The 25,878-nt window shown below is 42.3% G+C and overlaps 1 protein-coding gene across 11 annotated transcripts in view; it reads left to right on the plus strand.

Moving 5' to 3' along the window:
- The window catches only part of SH3PXD2A (SH3 and PX domains 2A), a 267,552-nt gene that overhangs the window by 191,119 nt on the left and 50,555 nt on the right, over positions 1-25,878 (plus strand). For 8 of the 11 annotated variants that reach the window (XM_088669620.1, XM_088669619.1, XM_088669621.1 and 5 more), the window contains one exon: positions 994-1,125. In XM_088669620.1, the coding sequence (XP_088525746.1) occupies positions 994-1,125 (132 nt within the window). Of the gene's footprint in view, positions 1-453; positions 871-993; positions 1,126-22,415; positions 22,995-25,878 lie in introns of those variants that run through there. The other 3 variants (XM_035133346.3, XM_035133348.3, XM_035133349.3) reach the window with 3 other exon arrangements.

Below are 25,878 nucleotides of genomic sequence, written 5' to 3' on the forward strand. Positions count from 1 at the left end.
ACCAGAAAATATGGATGGGGTGGGTGAGATGGGAAGACTTTCACAGGAGGAAAGAAATAGGCCTGTGCATCGCTCAGCTGGGTGGCTGGGGAGTGGAGGCAGGGAGAAAGAATCCAATGCTAGCATTTTGTGTTGGTTTAGGGAACTTTGAAGAATGACTCTTACTATGCGAAGTGTTGTGTGTGTTTTTTACGGCTGCACACACACACAAAAAGATGACTCTGTACGTACATCTCGGTTTAACAGCGGGACACACTGGGGGGAGTTTTATTTGGAAAGAGCTTGAGCAGCGGAGCAGAGGGGAACTGTGTAAGCAGGAATCTGGTGCTGTAATTCTTCTTCTTCTGTTTCAAGTAAACAGTCCTTTGCGCCCTCCCCTCTTCCCTTCCTCCACCCCCACCTCCCTTATTCAACACGGCTCATGTGTTTTCTATTTAAGGACTGCAGCGCGAGGCAAATATGATTGGCGTCCACAGCCCCCCTTTTGACTCTTAGCTTGAGCCTGTGAGAGCGAGGCAGGAGCTCAGTCTATGAGGGGGAGAAGTTGTGGACTTGTGTGTTTTTCCGCCCTGGATTTCTCCCCCCCCCCTTTTTTTTTTATGCTGGTTGTGACCGAGATGGATTTTTCTCTCTGAATGGGAACAAGGATGGTGTGGCAACCATGTTGGAAAGAGGTTTATTTTCAAACTCCATCCTGCAGCTTGCTATCTAACAAAATGCTGTTGTGTTAAACTCTTGGGTGGTTTTTTTCTCCCTCCCCCTTCTTCCCCTCTTCAACCAGTCTCCGATGTTCTTCTGTACTACTCAGCTGTGGGCCAGAGGAAACTTCTTCTATATGGCCAGCCATTTGGGGATATGCCGCGAGCCAAGGTTGTATTCTGATTGGCTTGGCATTGGTGACAAATCAGCCTATCATGAGTCGGATGGACAGAGGTCGCTCTCGAGGAGCCATGGCTGGAAGCTGGCTCACAGCTTGCTTTTTCCCTTCCCCAGGTGCTGACGCTAGTTCTGAACCTATGATCCTGGAGCAGTATGTGGTGGTGTCTAACTATGAGAAACAGGAAAACTCGGAGATCAGCCTGCAAGCTGGAGAGGTGGTGGATGTAATAGAGAAGAATGAAAGTGGTAAGACATACTTTGAAAGAAATTTATATGTACTTTTCTCCATTTCCCCCTCCAACCCTTCATGCATCTTATGTATTGCATCTTGTAGAGTGCCTGACTCAAGAGGTGGGATTTCTCTCTTCTCTCCCCCTGCCCCCATCAGTTGGTTTGGGCGTGGGGCCAAAATATTGCCTTCTGCTGTAAGAATGTCTTCTAAGCCTGTACATTAATTACCCAATATACATTAATGGAAAGTCTTGGGTTGTGGAGGAGGGGGATGTACACAGCATATGCTATGTATTTACTAAGAATGATACCGTTTCTCTGCTGGAAAAGATCTCAGTATTTCCATTCCTTGCCACTATTTTTGAAGGATTTATTGGATGGACTATTTAAAAATATTCCTCTGGGGATGAAAACCTGGCATGGCAGTTCAACCTTTCACCCAATCGCAAAGGATTGAGAGGTGTGGGATTTCTACAGATTATATGGCAGTGAAAGGTTTAAAGTGCTTTTAAAAGTGGTTGTGTGGGTAACATTTGCTTTTAACTGATATAATTCATTTTCGAATAAGTATTATCGTTGCTCAATGAAGTAATTCATTCTGAGTGTTTAACTGGCTAACAGTAATCTGTCTTCTATGTTGTAACGTGATGTGTCTAGTTTAGACCATGAACAATGCAGTTTGAACTGAAACCTTCTAGGAAGAGACCACTTGGATTTTAAAATACACGCTTCTAGTCTCCAATTAATAAAATGTATCAATCCAAGATTGTAGATTTTAATAGATAGGAAGTATTGGTGTTCATGTGTGGCATTTTGGAAGCCAAAGATCAACTTCTTCAACTTCCATTTTAAGGGAGAAAAGCATCAAAGCTCTTCGTGCAATTCCTATATTTTGTTTCTCTACATAGCAGTTTTAAATAAGCTATCAGACAAAACAAAAATGCCCAAAGACTTGAATACATGTTACCTGGCAGTTTAGAGTTAACCTTCAGTAAAGTTTCTGTCTCTTCATCCACCTCCACACTGGCCATTCTTTCTGACCTCCCCCTGACTTTACACACACACACACACACACCAACTTTACCCCACTGCCAGCATTTTCCCCTGTTGGAGGACAAAGCTGTGTCTGCCAGGCAGCCTTCCCTGTGGCCCCTAAGCCAACAGACTGCTCTTGGGTATGGTAGATGATGTTGTCCCATCACCACTGTTGCAGTAAGATTCAGTGGCCAGTGTGGCCAGCTTCTCCACATGAACTGGGTGTGTGTGCTGTTTTGTCATTTGCCACACACAATAAAATACCTTGGGGTCAGCTCTGAGAAAGGTTGAAAGTGTATTGGGCAACTGGATCTAGGGCTTAAGCATTGTGGTAGGTTGAGACACTGGCCAAGCAAACTTTTTGAACAGGGGGCCGGTCCACTGTCCCTCAGACCTTGTGAGGGGGGGCGGCGGACTATATTTTTTTGGGAGGGGGGAATGAATGAATTCCTATGCCCCACAAATAACCCAGAGATGAAGTTTAAATAAAAGGGCACATTCTACTCATGTAAAAACACGCTGATTCCCGGACCATCCGCGGGCCGGATTTAGAAGGCGATTGGGCCAGATCCGGCCCCTGGGCCTTAGTTTGCCTACCCATGGTTTAAAAGATGGCTTCCATTATCTTCTACAGAAGACTATAGTCCCAGTACTGTGGTGAGGGTGGGCGTGTAGCTCTACAGCTCCCCCCCCACACACACCCAGTGCAGAAACGATGACTTAATCTGCTGGAGTTCAAGGGTAGTTGATGGTCCATCCTTGCTCAGACCTTGAATGGGGACAAGCTTGTTTGTAAGAGGCTAGCACAGAGGAAATAACAGAATAAGGGAAACTTAGATTCATGTTTAGGTGTATGCATCCCCCTGCATTCCCCCCCCCCCCGAGAAAAAAAACACTGGTAACACTTCATTGGAATATTTTGCCCTCCTAATTATAAGCTACAGGCTGTCTTTTCAGTTGGCTGAGATCTCTTGTTAAAGCTCAGTGTGTTATGAGTTGAACCTGTGCAGTCAGAAGTAATCCCCAGTCCAATAGAGCAGTGTTTCTCAACCAGTGTGCCTCCAGATGTTTTGGGACTACAACTCCCATCATCCCTAGCTAGCAAGACCAGTGGGCAGGAATGATGGGAGTTGTAGTCCCAAAACATCTGGAGGCACACTGGTTGAGAAACACTGCAATAGAGCATACTTGCCGCAAGGACCTATGCATAGGATCCACACAGCAGCCTCCATTATCGAACTATCCTTGGGAGGCTGTCATAATGAGCTCTTCTACACTTCAAAAGTGACCACTATACCATTATACAACATTCCAGAATAAAGGATTGATTGGAGTCATTATCAGCAAACCAAGAGTGTACTAGCCACCATCCATAACACAACTGATGCATATGGCTATGTTCCAAACATACAGGAGGCAGAGTGAGGCAACCACCTCAGGTGGTGGATGCTGTTGGGGGTGGACGACAACAAGATGTTGGAGGAGCCAAAAGCTGTGCGTAATGTACAGCTTGCCCTATAACGCCCCCCCCCGGCAAGCTAGCCTGCTACACTTGGATTCAGTGGAGGATGTTGTCCCATGACCACTGTTGAAGTAAGATTCAGCTAAGGTCTCATTCCACTCCTCCTGGAAACTAGTTTGTCAAGGGTGTTGAATTGTAGCTCTGTAAGAAGCAAACTATGGTTCTCAGGATTCTTTGCTGGAAGCGGTGTGCTTTAAATGTGTGGTGTGGATGTGACATTCTGCTCAGTTTCTGCACATGGAGCAGAGAGAGGGTGCTATCTTTTCCGTTTGCCTCAGGAAGCACAATGTCTTAGTTTGCCCCTGCTATGAAGCTGCATAGCAAAAGGCACAGAAGTAGTGATGTGTTTTTTCCAGAAAAATTTGAACTGGAAAATTTCAAAAAGTTTCCTATGCAAACATGGGTAATTCGCACAGGACAATTTTCCTTGGAAATTTTTTAGTACTGTACTGTACTAGAGAGGGATCAGATTTAGCATGTTTTTTTACTTGTGTTTAGTAACCAAAGCTAAAACCTTTGGAATTGCCAAGGTAGCTTGATACTATGTTTGAAATGGGCATGCATTTATTGTTCTTAACAAAGTTACAAAACATTTTTTCCTGCAAAAAAGCAAAACAAAACTAGAATAATTTCTGCTGTGAAACATTTTCCACCCCCATCATAGCAGAGAAGTGAAAGTGAGAGAAGGCTGGACCAATTACAAATGCACATGTGTGAAATGAAGGGAACATTAGGGAAGAGGTATGGGAGGCGGGCACACAATGCTTTAAAATTAAACACTTGCTTTGATGGACAGAGTGATAAAGGAGGACAAAAATGGAAGGAGAAAGATGGAGGGAAGCCTGGTTATGGCAGCATCTGAAGGAGAAATCTTCCCACTATAGTGAGGGGAACCCTTAAAAGAATGACCATCTGGCAGCCAACTGGGCATTTCCAGAGAGACTGTCTGACTCCCACTATTCTTCTGGTCTTGGCTATTGTTTCACATAGAAGAAACACTGAGGATCCAGAATGTCCAAGTAATAGAAGAAGAGTCAGACTCCAGGCAAACAAGGGAATTTGCTCTGGCACTTCTTTAGAATGTAAAGTCTGTCTTTCAGGTTGTTTCTCTGCAGTGAAACTGCCAACCATTTGTCACATGATTCACACACACATCCCCAATGGTCCTAAGTGGAAACTCTAGTCAAGATGTTGTGATCTATCATTTTACGGTGCAGCGTATTTCTTTTTCTTTTTCTGTACACTACCTCTTTCTGCCAAGTAGCAGATAGCTACTGCACAGGCAGATGTGGATGAGTTTCTTGTGGCCATTGCATTGTTTCCATAGGCATGTAGGAGATAATTATTTTAAATATTCTTCCTCATGGCTGCAGAGGACTTGTACTCAAAGTCATCTTACCTTAAAAGTAAGGGAAAGAAATGCATTCTTTCCACTCAAGGCAGTTAATGCATCATATTCCACATATTAAGATGTATAGAAATATATGTACTCTCTGGATATGACCTTTCAGAAGGTGTGCGTGTGTTTTCTGGCACAGTGCTTTTGCTTAAGAAAGAAGCAAGTGGCGAGGTGGATGAGTTTTGGAGGTTTCCCACTGATGTTTGTGCAGTATGGGGAGAGAGATTTGCCTCAAGGCCAAATCCATACTGGTGCATTAAGTTCTTGGCTACTGGGTCTGTTATGTGCTCCTCTTCCAACTTACCTGGTTGAGATAGTCTAGAAAGTGAGATAGATAGTAAGTAGTCTTCAGTGGTCTTGCTGACTTTTCCAGTTTGTTGCACAAGTCTTGTATACAGTTAAAACACTGTTGGTTAGTATATAAATAATTTGAGCTAACTTCTTGAGTAACGGATTCAGACCACCCCAGTTCATTTTGGAAGAGTTTTCCTGTTTTGGTTGGTTATTGCCTGGCAGCAGGGAGTGCCATTATAGGATACAGCAATACTCTTAATTGCAGCTGGAAGTGAAATGATTGGTACCAGTCGCTAGGTAACTGAGTTTTCATCACACCTCATTCCTTCTGAGATCAGATCGGAGAGGTTACAGATGATCTGCGTGGAAAGTTGCCTTGTACTGTGCCAGAGGATTAGTTTTTAAAAGTGGTGAATGAGAAGTAAAACGAATCTTTATATGCCCACTGGGTATGGCCATGTAAAGTTAACTCTTTCCTTTCTCTCTCTCCTTGTCACTTTAACCTCCTGTCACACACACACTCTGCAATCAGCTGGAAGGCTGGGAGGATGCTAGATGGGAAGAGATCTGCTCTAGTTGTGCCTTAGGCTATAACACAGTGGCTGGAAAGCTGATACATTTCAGATGATCAAGCTTCAGCAAACAGTTAATTCTGTTGACATTCCTTTGCGCCAGGAAAGTAGAGAAGGGATTATGAGGTGTTATATCTGGTGGGTTATGTGGGGCAGCTGTCTGGCTGTCCTGTCCCAGAGGAAGAAATGCTATCTAGCTACCAGGAAAGTGCTTTGATTTGAGACTCGCTTAACAAAAAATATGAAGCTGCTTATTATATAGCTGCTCCAGGATGCTAGCTTTGCTTTTTCCCTGTCCTCTTTTAACAGACAAACTTCCTTATGTGCCTGCCTTGCTGGCTTGGCACTGGCATGGAGTTATTGAGCAAGGACAAGTAATTGATGGAAAATAATATGTTTATGACGACAGAGGTATTAATATGCTGGAGGTGTCATTGTACAGTTCTTTGCCCCTCACAAACTTTAAACCAAGTTTGAGACTCATTGGTGTGCTGACTTCAGCCTTGTGCAACAAAGGCAGGTGAACTTGGAAAGATGGGAGCATAAATTAATTTTGGGAATCCTTCACCACTTTCCCTAAGTGTGCTTGTCATAAGGACTGAATTTTTATAACCTTAAGGCACTTGCAATCTGTTGGTATTTTCAGGTGGTATTCAACCACATGATGGGAAACTCAAGTTACACAATTATAGTTGGTGCTCCTGCACAAGAAGCCTGCTTCCCCACCCACCTCAAATGTAATAAGGAAAATGATGGGGAAATGTACTGGAAGTGTGAGATAACAACTACTTGATGCACATTGTATATGTTCCCCGCAAACTATTCTAATCAATGCTTGATAAGCAGCTAATATTGTTCAACCTCCATGAAAACTTTGTCCAAACAAATCAGAGTCAATTCTCAACATACAGGTTGTCTAGAAGCAACCCTATTGTGAGCAGTGCAAATGGAATATGCCAAGACAGTTTAGGTCTCATAAGGGCTGTATGCTGAATTGTTGGCAGAAGCTAGGACAGAGCAACAGGAGCTCACCCCGTTACGCAGATTTGAACCGCCGACCTTCTGATTGGCAAGCCCAAGAGGCTCAGTAGTTTAGACCAGAGCACCACCCATGTCCTGCCAACCTAGCAGTACGAAAGCATACCAATGCAAGTAGATACTGCTGTGGTGGGAAAGTAAACTATGTTTCCCGTCATGGTGCTCCGTGCAGCAGAAGTGGTTTAGTCATGTTGGCCACATGACCTGAAAAGCTGTCTGTGGACAAACGCTGGTTCCCACAGTCTGAAGCGAGATGAGTGTTGCATCCCATAGTCGTTTTTAACTGGACTTAACCATCCAGGAGTCCTTTACCTTATGTTGAATTGTACCGTCATGGCCTTGAGCGTAACCCCCATGGAAATGGTTTCAACACATTTTGCTTTTTGCTATCAGGTTTCTCTGGGGTTCAAATGCAGGCTTGTGCTCCCCAACAGAGCTCCATTTTCATGCATGCACCACTCCAAACAACTTTACTCTCATGACTTCTCCAAAGGGAACAGCCTCATTAGATGTTCTTGCGTTATGTTCCACTCGAATCCTAATCATATGCAGCACATATGGCAATGTCATTCCAAAATTACTCAAGATGGACATGCATATTTGACTGTGTCATGCAACCGTCTTGGGATGTTTCAATTTTTACTGGAACTCAGAAGAACATGGAAGGATGTTAGAACATTTTAAACATACAAACACACAGGAGAAAGAGACTTGGCTGCAGACCAGAGCTCCCCAGTGCCACCCAGAGAGTAGAGAATTTGTTTTTGTCTTTGGTTATTTTAGTAATGAAAATTATCTTGGATGAGTGTTTGTGAAAGTTACTAAGAATTATACGAAAAGGACTCCTTTGTCCACAAAGCAGATATTTAGGAGCTAGGAGTAAACATTGGGTCATTACAGTCATAATAGGTTATAGCTTATTTTTATGAGGAAATGATGCATAAAGTATAGGGCACTTTAGTTATTCTAAAGAGCAGGGATGGGAAACCTGGTACCCTCCAGATGTCGTTGGACTGCTGCTTCCATCAGCCCCAGTCAGCATAGCCAGTGGTCAGGGATGATGGTACAGTAGTTACAGCCAGACAATTTTCCCACCTCTGCTACACTTCCTGAAGATTCACCATCCACTGTTCTTTTGTAAACACATCCAATACATTCCTGCCTGAAGCTGGATCAAATGAAAGCCCTGTTTTGAACATGGAAACAATGTTACTTGGTTACATGTTACCGGTATATCAGTACCAGATCTGCTGAACATAGCACACCTACCACATACGTTGGCCCAACAGGTGCCAAACCATATCTGTGTCTGCAGTCCTGGACAGATAGAAAGACAAGCTTAGGTCCCTGCTGGGCTGCATTTGGCTAGGTTGGTCACAAGTGGTACTTGCTTGTTCTGCACAAATAGTTGCTCCCAGCTAGCCAAGATATGACATTCAGATTAGTGAGGCTATGTTGCGTGCATAGTGCCCAAGTGGTGAATACATTTGATAATGTTTTTTGGAAGCAGTTGATATTTTTCAGTTCTCATTTGGGGTGACTTTTGTTGATGAAGAGAAGCTGGGGAAATGGCAAAAGCATTGATGATCTGTGCTTCATATGTCTCCATAATGTCCAAAGCGAAACTCTTTCCTTCCTCATTGGTGATCTGTGTATGCACTTCATGTGCAACTTTGTTTTTAGTTTCTGATACAAGAGTGGTCTTCTGGCATTGCTGAGCCACCCAAGCCAGGAAGTGAAGTGGAGATAGTGGCCTCTAGGGCCATATAACCGATTGATAGTTGATGTGAAATCCAGGTGATGGAAGGAGATGTAACGCATGGTGGAGATTACAGGATAAGCTCTTTTGTGTTTTCGGTTAACAAGTTTGAGATCCTTGATTTTTTGGTTACTCATCAAAAAGTTTGTTCCTAAAACTAAACTTCCAATATGACTTTGGGAGGGGAGAGAAATCCCCAAAAATAATTGAACGAGAACAGTTTTTCTGGATCTAGTAGCATGTCCTCTTTTATAAGCCCACAATTCTTTTACAGAGCACTTTATTGTCTTCTTCAGAATCCAAATAGCTGTTTCTCTGTTTAGGCTAACTTAGTACATAGGTACTGTCCAAGAAATGGGGAGGAGGATGTTAACCACCCTTACCATCTAATGACAAAGGGGGCTGCAAGCTGGGAGGAGAACTCAGAAAATTCTCAAGACCATCATTGCTACCATGGGTGCCACACTGTTAATCCCGTATATAATCTATTTGTCTAAGTCTGCCCAAGGCTTATGTTCCCAAACTTCCCATTTCAAGAAACAAACCATTCCACTTGTTAAATTGGGATAGGTAAACGGAACCAAAGATGTGGTTTTGCACCTGATCCCTGTTTAAAGAAAAGGCTTATGTAGATGCATTTCAAAGATGACTTTTGTGTAAGAAATATGTTCAAAGAGGCATGAGACCTCCACTATGCAATGTGGCAGCATACAGATATTTCCACATTCTCATCTTCCAGCCCTTGGTTGGAAAAGTCTAACTGGAAACTTCATTACTTAATTTTAATTTCTCCCTTCATTTTCACTTCTGGCTCTTTCCAATTGTCAAGGATTTTTTGGCTCCTTCTTCCTACTTCTCATGGAGAAATGCACAACTGCTCAGGCTGGCAGCTCAAAAGGGAAAAAAAATGTATGCTGGGCCTCTCCCCCCCCCCCCACCAGACTCCCTTACACATTTTCCCCTCTGTTTATGGAACTATTGCCAGCTTGGGGACCTTGAAACCTCCCCAGGAAAAATCTGCTTTCTATATTAAAACACTCTAATGTTATAATGATTGGGTTTATATATCCGCCAAATAGGTCACTAGCTCAGCAGTTTTGTTGAGAGAGCAAGACCTGGAAAGATCTAAGGGATATTACAAAGGATTCCCATTCCCTTTGGTAATTACCTTGTGGATTAGATTTCTAGAGTTACAGCATCTGAAAAACTATTGTCTCACAACAAATGTAACTGATCTGTAGAAAACACAACCTGAAGAAAGAGACAATGAGCTTTTGTAAACAAGGAAAATCTTGAATAATAATAATAATAATAATAATAATAATAATAATTGTTTTGATGTGCTCTAGTTACATCATAAAGCTTTTTTGCAAGGGGGTGTGTTCCCCCTTTCCCCTTCAAGGAAAGTTTTTTTAAAACCTTAAGATTCTCCTCACTGATTTAAAAGATATGTCAGCTGATTTCCAACCCTTTCTTCTGTTTAATGAGGGGAAATGATTAATGACTGATCTGCATGCTTGTTTTGACAAATTGGTCTGCAAATATCAAATAAAAGACGGATGGTGCATTTTTATGTCAGACGAGGACAAGATTAATAAAGCGTGCTGTGTTGGTTTTATTTTCCCCTGGGTAACACAGCAAATAAGCAGTTTCAATAATGCTCTGGCAGTCAAAGAACCTGCAATCATTAGCAGACTGGTTTCAATTGCAACCAGAAATATGTGTCCTTTCTCTCCAGTACTTCTCTCTCTCTCTCTCTCTTGGTTTATATGGTAGGTTTTTGTCTTCCCAGCAACACAATTACTTAGTTCTTTTTTGACATAAACACATGCTTGTTAAACAGCTACAGCTTATTAACTTCATAGCTGGGGTGGGGTGGTCAGTAAAAAAATCTTCCTTGGATTTCTCTTCCTCTTCCCCTCCCACTTCAGGGAATACTACTTCTATTAAATTAGTGCACAGATGGTTAATATCACTCACAGACAGACAAACCAGCATGGCTGATGCATCACTATGCTCCACTCTTAGCGTACCTCCCAAATTCCTTATGCAGCAAACGCCAGGGTGAACATTAGGGAGGACAAGGAATCCAGGAAAGTCCTGTGCTTATGTCTAATGTCCTGCTCCCTCAGTGTTTTTTTATTTTCTTTTGGTATCACAAGTTGCAACAGAACACAGGAGAGGATGGACTTAACAGTAGAGTGAACAAAGTGGGTAAAGTTTTATTATGGTTTGCAGAGTTTATAAGATGAGCCCAAACTGATTTGTCAAGTCAGTCATGTTAGAGCTCATCCCTGGAATATGTGCATGAAAAGCAAAGCCTCTCTGCTTTCCCTTCCCTTTACAGAGTATAGTCCACTTGTTTGAACAGCTGTCAGTTCCACATGGTTTAAAGATAAAGGAGAGCAAGGAAGTTAGCACCTGGGATCAGATCGAACAGGCACAAGAGTAACCTATTGTAGGGCTTGTCCACACTTCCGCTTGTCCCAGGCTTTCTACGCACAGGTCCGAGTGGGTTTTCATTTGTCCCGCTGCTTTCACTGTGAAAGCCCGCTATTTATCACTGAATCAGAACAGATGTCAACCCGCAGAAAAAACGATTGATGTTTGTTTCGATACAGTGGTAAACAGTGGGTTTTCCTGGGAAAAGTGGTGGGACAAATGTTGGCGAGCACGTAGTCTTCCTCATTACGGTGTAATGAATTATATTTCTAATTATGATACAGTAGTTCTTTCTAAATTCGCACCTATGCACTATAAATGTGAATTTATTATTATTATTTAATTATTATTATTACTTTATTTATACCTCTCCCATCTGGCTGGGTTTCCCCCACCACTCTGGGTGGCTTCCAACAAATAGCAAAGTACAGTGGTGCCTCGGTTTATGAACACAAATGGTTCCGGAAGTCTGCTCATAAACTGAAGCGTTCATAAACTGAAGCGAACTTTCCCATTGAAAGTAATGGAAAGTGAATTAATCTGTTCCAGATGGGTCCGCGGCGTTTGTAAACCGAAAATTCGTAAACCGAGGTGTTCATAAACTGAGGTTCCACTGTACATTAAAATATCACAGATTAAGAACTTCTCTAAACAGGGCTGCCTTTAGGTGTTTTCTAAATGTCAGGTATTTGTTTATCTCCTTGACCTCCAATGGAAGGGCGTTCCACAGGGCGGACGCCACTACCAAAAAGGCCCTCTGCCTGGTTCCCTGTAGCTTTGCTTCTCGCAGTGAGGGAACCGCCAGAATTGTGCAAATTTAATGCAAAGTGATTTCTTCTTTTTGTAGTGCATTTTCTCTTTTGGGGCAATGCAGAAGTGTCCACCCTGCCCTCAGCACTGAGAAGTTGCAGCCTCTTCCCACACTTGGAGTTAGCAGATGAAGGTTTATTAAGGGCTAAGAGTACAGCCTAGCAGGGTGGTGCATTTTGAACCTCAGTGTTCTCATCTTAGGAATGAAGCTCTCCTAGTATGTGTTTGTATGGGTGGCCTCAAATTGTGCTGTAAAGGCAATAAATGCTTTCTCTCTTTAGTCTTATTGTCAAGGTCTGTTCTCGGCAGCTTTCCATCCTGGCTTTACTTTGTAAAATGGCAAAGACTTTATGTTTGCACATGAACATCTGAGGAAGGAGCCACCTAAACAGGTCAGGCAGAGTAGGTGGGAGATCTGGGAGCAGAGTTTTCGAAATCAGGGCAAAACTGGTTCTGCCCTCTCTTCACTGCTGAAATAAGATGGAGTTCACCTTCACCAACTTTGCCATTCTCATCTGCCAGCTATCTGATCTGCCATGCATCCCCTTTACTGGTTGTTTCTTGAAATATCTATTCTTAAACCATATGTTCAGTCCACCTAGACTTGTGCATTTTATTCCATGCCTGGGAACCCTATGAGAACAATTGAAGTCCCCCCCTTCCCCAATCAGCTAAAGTTTTTTTAAAAAAATAAAAATAAAAATCATTGGATCATTTAATTTGGACTCTCTCCTTACTCTTGGCTTCCTTCAGAAATAGCTAGGGCTGTAACCCAAGATTGCAAATTGCATAGATAGGGCTGGAATTTTGCCTTCCTCAGCACTAATGATGTGAAAATGCTGGCTTTTCTGGAGTGGCCATTCCAAAGCTGTGATACTATGTGAAGTCAATGTGTAGACTTTTCCTATGTGAAAAGAGTTCTAGAGCCTGTTTGGGTTTGTATAAAGACTTTAGGCTAACAACCGTATTAAAGAAGAGTGAAAACCTATAGTTGTACAAAACCTTCTTAACCCCTTTGGTAGATAGCACAGGATCTGTTAAGATATCCTTTATAATACATTGTGCTTTCAGCCATATATTATTATACAAACTTTTAGTTAGAAAAAGTAGCGTTTTTGGCTATATTGGATGAGGCTAATTTCCTCCAAAATCTTACACAGAAAATGGACTCAAATGCTGCCTTCAAATCCATGCACCTCTGATCTACAGTAGATCTACCCTGTCTAAACCCAGCTTCTCCTTTGACAAAATGGCATCTTCTGCTATCCAGTTCAGTCAGTTTGTTGTGCAGGTGCTTTGCCAATTACACACAACAAGCTAATTGGGTGAAAGTTTGCTGGAGGAGCTTTAGTAATAACAGGACCCCCTTTTCTTTTTTTAAGTTTTCATTTCTAAAATTCTTCCACTAGGGGGCATTTCCTTGTGTTTGTGCTGGATCTTTTCATGCAGTGACATTTGAGCTAGGAAAATCTGGTGGAAACTGGAAAGGTTCAGTAGAAAGGTTGGGGATTCCATGGCCCATTAAAACATCTTCAGCCGTTGTGGCTCTGGTGCCATGGAAGGAATGCTTGAGGTATCCAACAATCTAAGACTAAGGAGTCAAGAATAACACAGATGCCTAATGGGAGAAGACTCTCAGAAAGTAGAAATTGCTCAGTCCCATGTGTGGTCCCTTTTTTGCTTCTCTCTGCCAGCCCATCTCAAAAAATCCTTGTCCTTCTGAAATACAGTTTGAGCTTCATTAAAACATAGCTGGGCTATTTTGATGTGCTGCAAATACTCTCCTCTGCATGTTTAGTAGCTTGTTGCAGGGGAGGTGCCAAGAAGATAGCAGGTGCTCTTGGTAGACACCCTGTATTACCCACCCCATGAATCTGGAGAGCATGTTTTAATCTGTATTGCTCTCTTGCTGGTTCATGTTTCTGGAGGAACTATTGTAGAATTAGTGTGGGCTATCAGGCTTGTACAGCTTGACTCTTCGCCTTCTCGAATTTTCCCCATGGGGAATAGGTCATAGAAAAGTCAGGACTGTTTCTCCAAATACCCTGTTGCTGATATTCTGAGTTTCCATCTGATGTAGTTTTTAGAAGCTTCTGCTCTGTTCAGGGCCCCTGTACAGTCAAGTAGAGCACTCTGTGAGCATTAATGCTTGCCACCCATTTCAAAACCCTTTTTCATTTGCTTGTAGGGAAGGTACAATTTTATTCAAGGATGGAACAATATCTGGGAACAGCTGTAAATCTGCAAGCTGTCAGGGGAAAAAATGTATAATGTTGTAGGAAAGAATGGAGGACAAATTCCAAAATTCAACTTGGAATAGATTAAATTCTCTAGCAAGCTTTTGGCTCTGCATAATTTGGGCATTCATTTGTATTTCTAGTTTAGGGGGCTAGATTATTGCCAGCTGGTTGAGAACTGGGGAAAGAAATTGGTGCCAAAAAAGTGTGTTTTAATTGAAATCTTAAATAGAATTATGGAATTTTGAAAGCCAAGGGTTTTTTTGTGTTTTTTACCAGATTAATCTCAGCATTTCAAAAGCTTTTCAAGGAACTCTTTCCTTTTTCAGCTATGGAACACGCAATGACAAGTTGTGATAGTGTGAAGTAGCAAAAGCAAAAAAAAAAAAGGGCATGCATCCTATGGTACCTTATACTACAAGATTTGTTGTTGTTGTTGTTGTTCCTTGGTCCCAAAATCTAGTATGCCCTTTCCAAATAATTTGGTTTCAGTTGGATGGTTTTGGTTGATTCAATATAAGTACAGTGGTACCTCTACTTACAAATCACTCTACTTACGAATTTTTCTACTTACAAATGGAGCTCTGTCCGCCATCTTGGATGCAGTTTAGATAGGATTTGTTCTACTTACGAATTTTTAGTTAGGGTTGCTTCGACTTACGAATTTTTTCTCCCAATGCATTCCTATGGGATTCAACTTACAAATTTGTTCGACTTACAAATGTGTGTTCGGAACACATTAAATTCGTAAGTAGAGGTACCACTGTATCTTGGTTTCCTAACTTACCTTCAGCAGTGTTGCCCAGTATTCCATTGTTTCTTTTTTGAAGATTTTAAGATGCTGAGACATTCCTTCCTTCGTGGCACTAGGTAGTGTTGGAGATGTTGAATGGTGCTTTATCAGTTTCCTCTCCCTTCACAGGCACAATATTGCATGGAGTCTCATTAAGCTCAAGCAATAGGTGTGTCCTTTGCACAAGGTTTAAAACTGCTAACTGCCATAGTCTTTATTTCTGCCTATTCCTGGTATCATGCCCTATTTGGGCTCTGCTAAAATCTAAGATTCTGTTCACCTGTTTTAGTTTCTGGGACAGGTTTCATAAATGGCCTGGGATGTTCCTGCTTTATGCCACCATATTTCAGGTGTGCAAACTTTGCCATTTTTGCTTTTATTAATAAGGGTATTTCTAAACTACCAATTCATTCAAAATACCATGTGGTGTACAATAAAATTATTAAAATATAATAAATGTGTGAAACACATTTGGGGTAGGTGAGATGAAATATCAGTTTGATTTTAATAGGAACAATGTTCCTAAGTACTGGTGCCACCATGCTGAAAGCCTTAGACTGCATAGAACCAAAATTAATATGTGGGACAGACAGGATGGCTTTGCCTAATGAGTGCAGTGATCTAGCTGGTGTATAGGACTTTATACACTAATAGTCAAGGGCAGTGCATCCTGTTTCACACCACTGGCAGAGAAGCAGTGCCAGCATTAGCATCAATTTCAGATGAGAGCTCAACAGATTTGGGTGCAATTATTAGTGAGGATACCAGTGCCACTTCTGTGCTGCCAGTGGAGGCAGCAGGGCACCTTTGGGGCTCCTGCCGCCTCAGACAGCTGCCTCAGTCTGCCTAATGGCAGAGCCAGCTCTGCTAATAGTAAATTTGAATTTAGCTTGGTAATGTAGTGGCAACCAGTACACAGCTTTCAGCACTGGTGCAATATGGTGATACTGAGCTACTTCGTCCAGTGTTCAAAGCTCCCATTGTTCTAGGCGCAACAGGGAATTTCATTAGTGGAGGGTCTGGGCTCAGTTCTGTGCCTGAGATTTCACATTAAAACTACTGAGTGGAAGGAAAGGAGGACCTCCGTGATGGCCCTGAAGAAAGCCAGGCGGCGGGCGAGCAGGACCAGCCCCTGCGGAGCCAGCGCAAACTGTCTGTGAGGAGAACCACCTTGAGTGTGGTAAGGACGGGCAGAGGGAGAGGGGGAGGCCTGCTGGACGGCGCACGCCATTGCCTGCTGTGTCGCCGTCATATCCCTCCTGTGCGTGCATGCATCGTGACGTGTGCGTCGTGACTTCAGGTTTGCCCCGGGCGGCCAGGCAGCTAGCTACGCCGCTGCTGCCTCCCCACTTCCAGCTAGTCTCTGAAGACTGGAGAAGAGACCCTCTTAAGAATATTAGGGGGGTGGGCAGAGGAAGGACTGGACCATGAGACAAATGAACATAATATTTTAGCTGCCATTCATTCATTTTCAGCTCTGTATTCTTGTTATAAAAAAGCATGCCTAGACATTCCATTGTTGCGCCCATAACATAGGTTTAAGGTGTCATTTAGCTCCCAGCTTTCATATCTCAGTTTCTAACACTGACTCCGTCCCAAAGCTTCATGTGCTGGAGCACACTTTTATCAGGTGCATACATTATGAATTTGTTAGGATTTCAAAATGCTATTCAGCACACTGTTGTAAAAACTATAAATGATCCATGTGTTGCTAACGTATATCCTTTTTCTCCATGAAAGCCTCTACATAGGGCTGAGTTGGAAGGAATCATATGATGGTGTCGGGGGGAAGCATCCTGCTTGTGTGTGCAAATATTCCTTCAATTATTCACTTCCCTGCTTTTAGCAGAAAATAAAGTCCTGCTTTTGTTTTTTCACTTAATAAAAATCTCCATTATGAGAGCAACTTTGAATAGTATAGCATATCTTTGTAATTTTCACTGTAGATTGATTCAACAGCCCTTTTGGAATGCAGAGACTCTGTGTATCAGAATGTCAACATTTTGGGGACACTCTCATTCATTCCCATTGTTTTCCAATCCTCTCTCCATTCTTGCCTCGTGTTTTTGGCAGAGTAAGAGATTTATCAAATAGTGTAAAATATCGTATTTATGCAAATCCAGTGTGCCATCGAATCTAATGCACACTTCAGTTTTCAAAACCTTGAAACCAAAAAAGTAAAATGTAAATGCGCCTTCAAATCTAATGCGGATCCTAATTTTCACAACGTAATTTGGCCAAAGAAGGTGCCCATTACATTCAAGTGAATACGGTACTACCGGTACCTGACTTAGGCAAGCAGTTTGAATAGGTAAGTGGATGGCTTGGGAATGTGTACTTACTGTTCTTTAAGAAAGAAAGAGATTTTTCCCCAGGAACATTTCATGTATTTCTGTATAGAAGAGCAATTTGATCTTCTGGAGAGAGTGTCTCTTGAGTAGTGCATGTGTTTTGTTTGGATCAAATTACCCCCTGTGCTTGGAACTAGAGTGTGTCTTGGCAGCAGGAAACCATTGTGACAAAATAATTCTGAATGCAAAGACATCCAAAATTCGAAACAAAGCCCAGCTGGTTTCATTTCTTCTTAAAGTTGCAGCACTTTGTATTCTTTTGTTGTGTTTGAAAAACTGAGATATACAGTAGTTAGAATCGATCTCAAATTAGCTGACTTAAATCTGAATCTGGGGTGGTCTAGGACAAAGAGTAGGCACAGTTGCCTGAGCATATTAGATATTTTCTCTGAAATTTTGCCGTTTCTTCATGAAATCTCTGGGGTACATGTTTGTGCACCTAAGAGGAATGCTATTGACTTGGCCCAGCATGTCGTGAGTGAAAGCATGATATAACCTTACTCTGTGTAACGGGAATTTCTAATTTTGATCTACAGTACTTGATATGGCTATGGACATCTTCCAGTTCTTGGAACCAGATAAACCCATAACTTTATATGATACTGGGACTCACTTTCAGAAGAGAATTAGGCTTGCTTCAGAAATTCTCATTCAAATTTCTCCCCAGATTTTGGGGGTTTGATTACTTGGACTTGTGAGGAGGGCTCCCTGAATCAATCTAATGAGTTTCTTCCATTCCTGAATGCTTCAAAACTGAGCAGATAAATCCCATTGGCTGTTCTCCCCTATACAACCAACCCAAGCAGGGGCTTCTTGTTGGCACCAGATAATTGACTCACACCTACTAGGATCTCCACTTGCAAAGAAACAATTGGGGGCTCAATTTAAGCTCCCAGTTCATTCCTTTGTGGCCACATCCATATCTGCCCCATAGCTGACATCATATATGGTGTCAGATGTAATGTACAGTATGTGGGTGTCGTTTGGAGGGAACGGCTTCATGGGCCAAATTGGTACTTATGCTGGGCTTCATCCCCCACCGCTGCTATAGGTGTTTATTTTAAAATTAAAGCAGATGTAGATCGTTCTTAAACAAGGTTGAAATTATGCCAGTACTTTAGGCTTAGATATGGAACACCTAAATTCTCTTAACTATAAGTGTCCTCAAGTATTGAACAAACTTCTATTCAAATCTGTGTGAGTGTAGATCATATTTGCACTCCTTCCTTTGCTTGAAAGTGTTCAGGGTCTTAAAGAAACACCCAGGCCATAACACCAACACACATTTCTACTTGTGGGCACTCATTGAATTCCCTGTTCAGGAGCTGAAGTCTAACCAACATTTGACATTGTTATAACCGCTCCATGAACAAGATCCTCCTCCCCCCCCCCCCGCCAGCTCCTCTTTTCAGCATCTCCAGAGTTAACTTCAAAAGACATCATCTGGAGAAACAATTACACTTTTTGCTGGCTTGGTCTCAGAATATTTGAAAGCTGAGTTGGAGAACAAATAAGCGCTGGCAGACTGTAGCATAGTTAAGGAGAGGATGCAGGCGAGTCTGGCGGCAAGAACCAAAAACTGCAGTTGGGTCAAAGGACCCATTGTTGATTCATCAGTTCTCTGCTGAGCCTTTTGTAAATATCTCAAGCCCTGTGCCCACAGATAGTCTTGTCCTGCACGTTAGAAAGTTCTGAAGGAGCCTAACATGACCCTTCTGGTTTATCTACCATGAAACATTGGGGAGGGGGATTTCCCCACCAGTGATTATTTTGGCTTCAGTCTCTCTCTCTCTCTACTAGAGAAGTACTTTTTTAAAAGTCACTATCAGATTGTGTTTTTTTTTTTAAAAAAAAAATCTCAGTAATCTCTGTTGCTTGCTGGGAAGCAGGTGTTCTTAATTTTTTTAAAAAAATTGTTGCTACCTTCATTGTTGCATAGTGATTGAAAACATTGGAGATCCTAACCCCTCATATGAACATTTTTTTTACACAGTTCTGCCTATTATGCACTTTTTTGCAAGCATTGTTCCATAATAGAATGAATTTTTGAACATTAATATATGCATTTTGTGTTCACTAATCTCTATTTTTTTGGTTGGAGAACTGCATTGCAACATTTCAGCTGCAAAGTAATGAGGTGGAGCAAAGGCTATGCCATATGACTGAATTAACATGGTAAGACATGCAGATTTGAGCAGAACTTGAAATTTACTCCAGATTTTCTGTGCTGTTGCAATGCTGTCAGAAGAGGATTGGGTAAATGTGGGCTTGATTATGAACTGTGCTGGATGAAGGCAGTGCTGTAGGTACCGTGTGTGTGTGTGTGTGTGTGTCTAACCAGGTTTTTTTGCCCCAGGTGAAGCATGCAGAGGGGCATCATTGAGGCTCCCAGCCTGTGAGTGTGTACGCAAATGTGTGTAGGGGGTGCCAAACTGAGTCTTTGACCCTGGTGAAATAAAGCCTAGTTTCGCCTCTGATTAAGGGGTCACATGGTCAATTCAATGTGGGCTCAGTACAGGTGACATGTTCAATCCAGGTGCTCACCATGATAGTTTGGCTCAGGTGATCTTTCTAAAGTCCTCCAACATGGAAATTGTATATTGGAAACTAGAATTTAGCAGTATGCCTCAGTTAATAGTGAAGAGCGGCCGTTCTGAACTAGAGAACAGATGGGTATTTGTGTCTGGAAGCCTTTAGTGAATGCAAAGAAAATGTTGATGGTCTTTCTCTCCCACACTTGTCTTCCATGCCATTTGGCTACACTGTAGCTGGCCCAGAGAAATGCATCTTGCACCTCTCTAGCCCACCAACTGTAATGTGCTGACCTTGTTCCATTGACTAATCCTCTCCCCCACGCCCAGTGAAGTAAGCAAGCGGAGGCCACCCTTTAATTGACTTGGAGCCATTTTTCAGCCATACACTAATAATCTGGTTTCTCTTCGGTCCTATTAAAACAGTATTGTTATACATATCCAAGAGTCTCGTGGCAACGGAGAACCTGGATTGCATAGCTGTTTTTTCCAAACATGCCAGTAACTATTGAGATGGGGATTTGAGCAAAGCTTTGCAATGATTCTCCACTGCTTTTTGCCTCTGCTCCTTTGAAAGTGTACCCCTCCCTCCACATGGCTCTTTAACTTGTTGGTGTTTACCGCTATCTAGTTAAGGGTTGGGGAACCAAACCTTAAGGAATCAAATGTGGTCCTCAGGCCTCTTTATCTGGCCTTCAGAACTCTCCCAAGCCACACACTCTACCAGCCCAGCTTTTGCATCTCCTTGGTGTAGGATTGTAGAGTTGGAAAGGACCCTGAGGATCATCTAGTCCAACCCCCTGCAATGCAGAAATGAGCAGCTGTCCTGTTTAGGGATCAAACCTGCAACCTTGGTGCTATAAGCACCATGCTCTAACCCAGGGGTTCCCAACAAAATTTTCTCGAGGACCCCTCATCGAGCCGCTATTGTGACAAGGACCCCCATTAATTCCTAATCCTAAATCTAATTCCTAATTCCTAATCTAATTTTTCCAGTAAGCTTAACACTGATCTTGGAAGGGTTAGGTTCAAGGGACGCCGATGATTTAGGTTCAATGGACACTGACAAGATCGGTTCGAGAGTCACTGACTTACTTGCTTGAACATCAAATGCATTATCTTCCTCTTCATCTGTAGGCCTTTGTCGTTTTAACGAACCACTTTTTAACCAACGGTCCATTTTTAACTACGCGAACTGTAGCTTCCGTGAAAAACAACGCTTTGTTTACAAACATTACTGTTTTGCAAAGAGGCAGCACGCGCCAGGGAGGAGGGAGGGGAATGGAGAAGACAGGGTACCTGCGCAGTAGCGCACAAATGAAGCCGACGCGCGCAAAGCATCTTGGGGAGGTGAGCGTTAGTAGAATGCGCGTGCTGCCTCTTTGCAAAACAGTAGTGTTTGTAAAGCGCCACCTAACGGCATACAGCAGAACTACTGCCTCTATCGAATTCTAGTTTTGCGCTAGACTCTGCTCATGCAGGAAGCGGCCAAAGCAAAAAAAATGTTATCATACGAAATATATTTAATATATTTTTTATTCTAATAGCATCTTGCGGACCCCTCTGGCATAGGTCGTGGACCCCTGGGGGTCCGCGGACCACCTGTTGGGAACCACTGCTCTAACCAACTGAACTAATGTGTACTTGGAACTCTGATAATACTTTTTGCTTGCCTGGATGAAGGATGAGTGTGAGGAAACTAGCCTGCCCTACAAAGGTAAAACTCAAATTTATTGTCCTGGCCACTTTTGCTTCTGGTGCCACCCACCATTGACATTTGGCCTCTGAAAGTTTACCAAGAATGGAGCCTGGTCCTTGAACTGAATTGAATTCATTTGGGGCTCAGTTTGTTTCGGAAACCAGCCATAGAACTAAGAATCTTAAGCTATAGTAGACTGTTTTAACACACAGGTCTATTATTTTCCTGATTGTTTCCTGACTGGTTGAAGAACTTAGAATGTGTACAGAGTGTCTTAGTTAGTCTTGAAGGCCAGCCATCTCCCACAGATCTGGAATTACAGGTGTTTGGTTCCCCAACTGGCTTCAGCGTTGGAACTTAATACTTTCCAATTATGCAACACCACCAGTTGCAAAGGATGGAATTCAACCTGCAGGTGATTGTTTACCTGGCAAGCAGAAATTATTGTGCTGAAGGAACAATCTCCCCTCTCCTCTCCCTGCACCCTGTTCTGGGTGCTCAGCTGACCATCCCAGGAAGATATGAGGAGGGTGCAGATATGGGGGGGGGGGTTAATTCCCATTGTAGTAGTGGAACTCATTGCGCCAGCTTCCATGAAAATGTAACAGCTTGTGATATACATCTGTCTGAATACATGAATATGTGTGTGTGCTGCTGATATCAGATAAAACTGATGGGATTTGAAGCATTCTATAGTGTGCATCTTGTGCTTGTCATAATGGACTAATGAAGAGCTGGAAGCTCTTAAGCTATGTAAAAGAAAATGTTTATGGTTTTAAATGAGATCCATATTCTAGTTAAGGACTGTGTTGAATACTCTTTTCTCTGTATATTTGTAGATGCTCCATAATGGTGTGTTTTGGTTGTGTGTTCTACCAGCTATATAATCCATGGGCTAGAAAAATAGAATGTACTTGGAAGGAGTTGCAAGAACTGTGGATTCAGATTTCTGAGTTGCTTTGGGAGCGGCCATCTCCTACTCCTTCAATCTCTTCCCACCCCCACCCCCCTCTCTCTCCAGTGCAATGTATTTGGTTAATTGGCAGTTTGCTCAATGTGCTGGCTGTTCTGCAGGCTTCTAGTTTATAGGAAACATGTTCCAGAGGGTTGACTGTTGTTTCCGTTCCTCGAGGCGTGGCTTCAAAGCCAGGGACGTTGTTTGAATAGGACTGAGAAGAGGAGCCTGAAGGACATCTGGGAGGGAAAGAAAAAAAACCACCCAAAACCAAACCAGTGCCCGGCCAGAGCAGGTTTAGTTTGTTCAGATTGAAAAGTGCGCCAGTTGCTTCCATCGCCTTGTTGGAGCTAACTGGCTAAGAATAGTTGTAGGATCGGAGCTGTATGTGGATGGGGGATGTTCAAGGAACACCTGGATGCTTCAGGAAGTGGCGTCGGCAGTTTGGTAGGATTGTGTTCGACTTTCCTTCTTGTGAAACAGTATTTCCAGTGTTGGTAGAACTGTTTGAGATGCAAAATGGCAATGAATGAATGCTGTAGCTTTTATGGTGAGCTATATTGTAAAGCTGCATATGAATAAACTGTTGTATTTTGTATGTGGTTGCTATGGCTTCTGTTAGCAGGCACCCCCAAACTCAGCCCTCCAGCTGTTTTGGGACTACAGTTCCCATCATCCCTGACCACTGGTCCTGTTAGCTAGGGATGATGGGAGTTGTAGTCCCAAATCAGCTGGAGGGCCGCAGTTTGGGGATGCCTATGTTAAAGAAACAAATATATTGGATTATAGCATAACATTGCCTGAATATCAGCTGCACAGTAGAAGTTTTGTGGTGCTGCTTCCTGTGCTCTCCTGACTCATTTAATACTAAGCAAGCTGACATATCCAACTGGTTTTTTCCCCAAATTTAGGAAGCTGTTTGGAATGTTGGAATGAGATGCCTGTATTAAGCCTCCCCTATACAAGTTTTTATAAGTTGATAGCTTATATTGTACTTGCAGAATTCTTAATGATTAAATTTCATTTGTATTCAGTTTTCCACACAAAAAATATGTCCAAGGTGGTATGGATTGCTGGCTGTGTTTCATAGCTAGATACTGAGAAGAAGAATGATTTTTCAAATGCTTTACAGTACAAGGCTGTGATTTTGAAATCTGTTTTCAACTTGAGTGCTAAGTATTTTGTTAAACTATATCCCTCCTAGCTAGCACATAATTGTCTTTTATAAGGAGCTGTGTTTATAAGCAGTTGTTATTTTGTGTGTTTTGCCCCTCTCATCTTGGGGGCAAAACCAAACTATGAAAGTACTCCTACAGTACTAGCTAACAAGGACTCTCCTTTAGTTCAACCCTGGGATGGCTGCTTTTTCTTGAAGTGTACTTAGAAGTCCATTTTTACATATGTGAAGGTTTTCTTATTCTCTTTCCTTTCCTTTTTCAATGCAGTTTCCATCTGTGAACTCTTCTCATATAATGAAGTTTTGAGCAGATAAATTCTTCTCTGCCTTTTATTTTGAAATGGTAGTATGGGTAGTGAAGTGGGAGGGGAATAGAATTTCTGCCAGCAGTGGATTACTATCATCATCATCATCACCATCATCATCATCTTTATTAGTAATTTGATGGCTGGTTAGCAGTAAAATTATCTAGGTGGCTTACAAATTACAGTCAATGATACCCTATATAAAAATACAAAATACAACTTAAACAAACAAAATCAATAAAACCATAATAAAACTTTACTGGTGCAAAAACAAATAAAACAATTAGAAGCTCAGCTCAAAGCCACACTAAAATGACGTCCTCACTAAAAGTACAGAAGTTAAAGATGGATTACGGTACATTGTGGCTGCTTCCCCTATGACAGGTATGGGAAACCTGTACTTCTCCAGGTGTTAGAGTACAACTCTCATAATTTCTGATTACTGCCCATGCTGGGAGCCGTGTTCTCCAGGTACCGTCGGACTTCCAGTTCCCTGTCTTGCAATTAACATTTGTGACTCTGTGTTTTGGGGCTTATCCACACTTACATTTTGTCCTGCTCTTTCCAGGCATAGGCCCGTGATTAAAAGCTCTGTGTCTGAGCGGGTGTTGTTTTTTTGGGTGTGTGTGTGTGTGTGTGTGTTGTTTGCCATGAAGCTTTCCCTGCGAAAACCCTTTAGCACTCGGTCAGAGCAAACATCAAACTGGGTGGTTTTTTTTTCCAGATTGCCATTTGCTCCAACTGAGCTTTAAAATGTGGGGGGAACTCCAAAGCAACACACACACCCCCCCCAAAAAAACCCACACTCAGACATGGAGCATTTATGCACAGACAGTGCCTGGAAAGAGCAGAAAAAAGGATAAGCCCTATGTTTTGTTGGTAGTATGCTGGCAGTTCAGGGCAAATAGTCTAAGATACAGTGCACGAGGTATCTAGTTTTTGAAGAGCTGTGTCTGTAAGGAATGGACCCTCTCTTTCTGATCAGAACACTTATTCCTTTCCTGGAAGCTTTTACTAGATATGCCTTGCATGTTTTTTTGTGCTGCTTTCATAAAACATGAAACCAAAAAGGTTGCCTTTATATTATTTAAAAATCTATATGAAGTTCTTTCTCGTGAAGCTGCTTAGTTCCATGATGGAAAGCCAGCCCCTGTGATTCATGCAGCTTTTTGAATCCTCTGTCTTTAGCAAGGCGGAAGACTTCTAGTTGCTTGTTGCAGGCAGCTGTTCCAGGCAGCTCTCCCATAAAATGATGAGGCACTGTTGATGCAGCCATCCTTAAAAAAAAAAACGATGCCAGATTGAAGAACGCACTCCCACTTGAGCCCGGTTGATGGGAAATGTTTCCAGGAGGAACTGAAAAAGCATCTTTCAAAGTGGCATTATTGGTAGCGGTGCTGTGGGTTGCCTGTTACAAGCAAACTGGCAAGCGTACAATGGTTTTCCTGCCAGTCACTTCCTATGAATGGCTCTGGTGTTATGAGGCATATTGTACAATACTTACAGCTCATAGGCTAATAGGCTGCTGACCGTTTGTTTGCAAGGGTTAACATGCCTGGCTAATGATAGTTCTGTGATCTGTCAGGATTGAAGGAATATTTCCTTCATGACTAAAATACACAGACCTTCTTCCCCCAACTTCTGCCTGAGTTTCTCTTATTCTGTTCTGCTGTTTTACTTGTATCTGGAATGCAGTTTATGTCAAGAGAACAGACTCAACTAGTATTGAGAACGCTGGAAAACCTGGGCTAAAAGACAGTGAATTCCTTACAGGTTTGGGGTGTGATTTCTTAACATCTCTGAATAATTGGGCATCTCTTGTGTCCTTGCTGATCCAGGTTTGAAAAAT

Source organism: Zootoca vivipara, chromosome 5, assembly GCF_965207765.1.
Source record: "Zootoca vivipara chromosome 5, rZooViv2.hap1.1, whole genome shotgun sequence".
Taxonomy (NCBI): domain Eukaryota; kingdom Metazoa; phylum Chordata; class Lepidosauria; order Squamata; family Lacertidae; genus Zootoca; species Zootoca vivipara.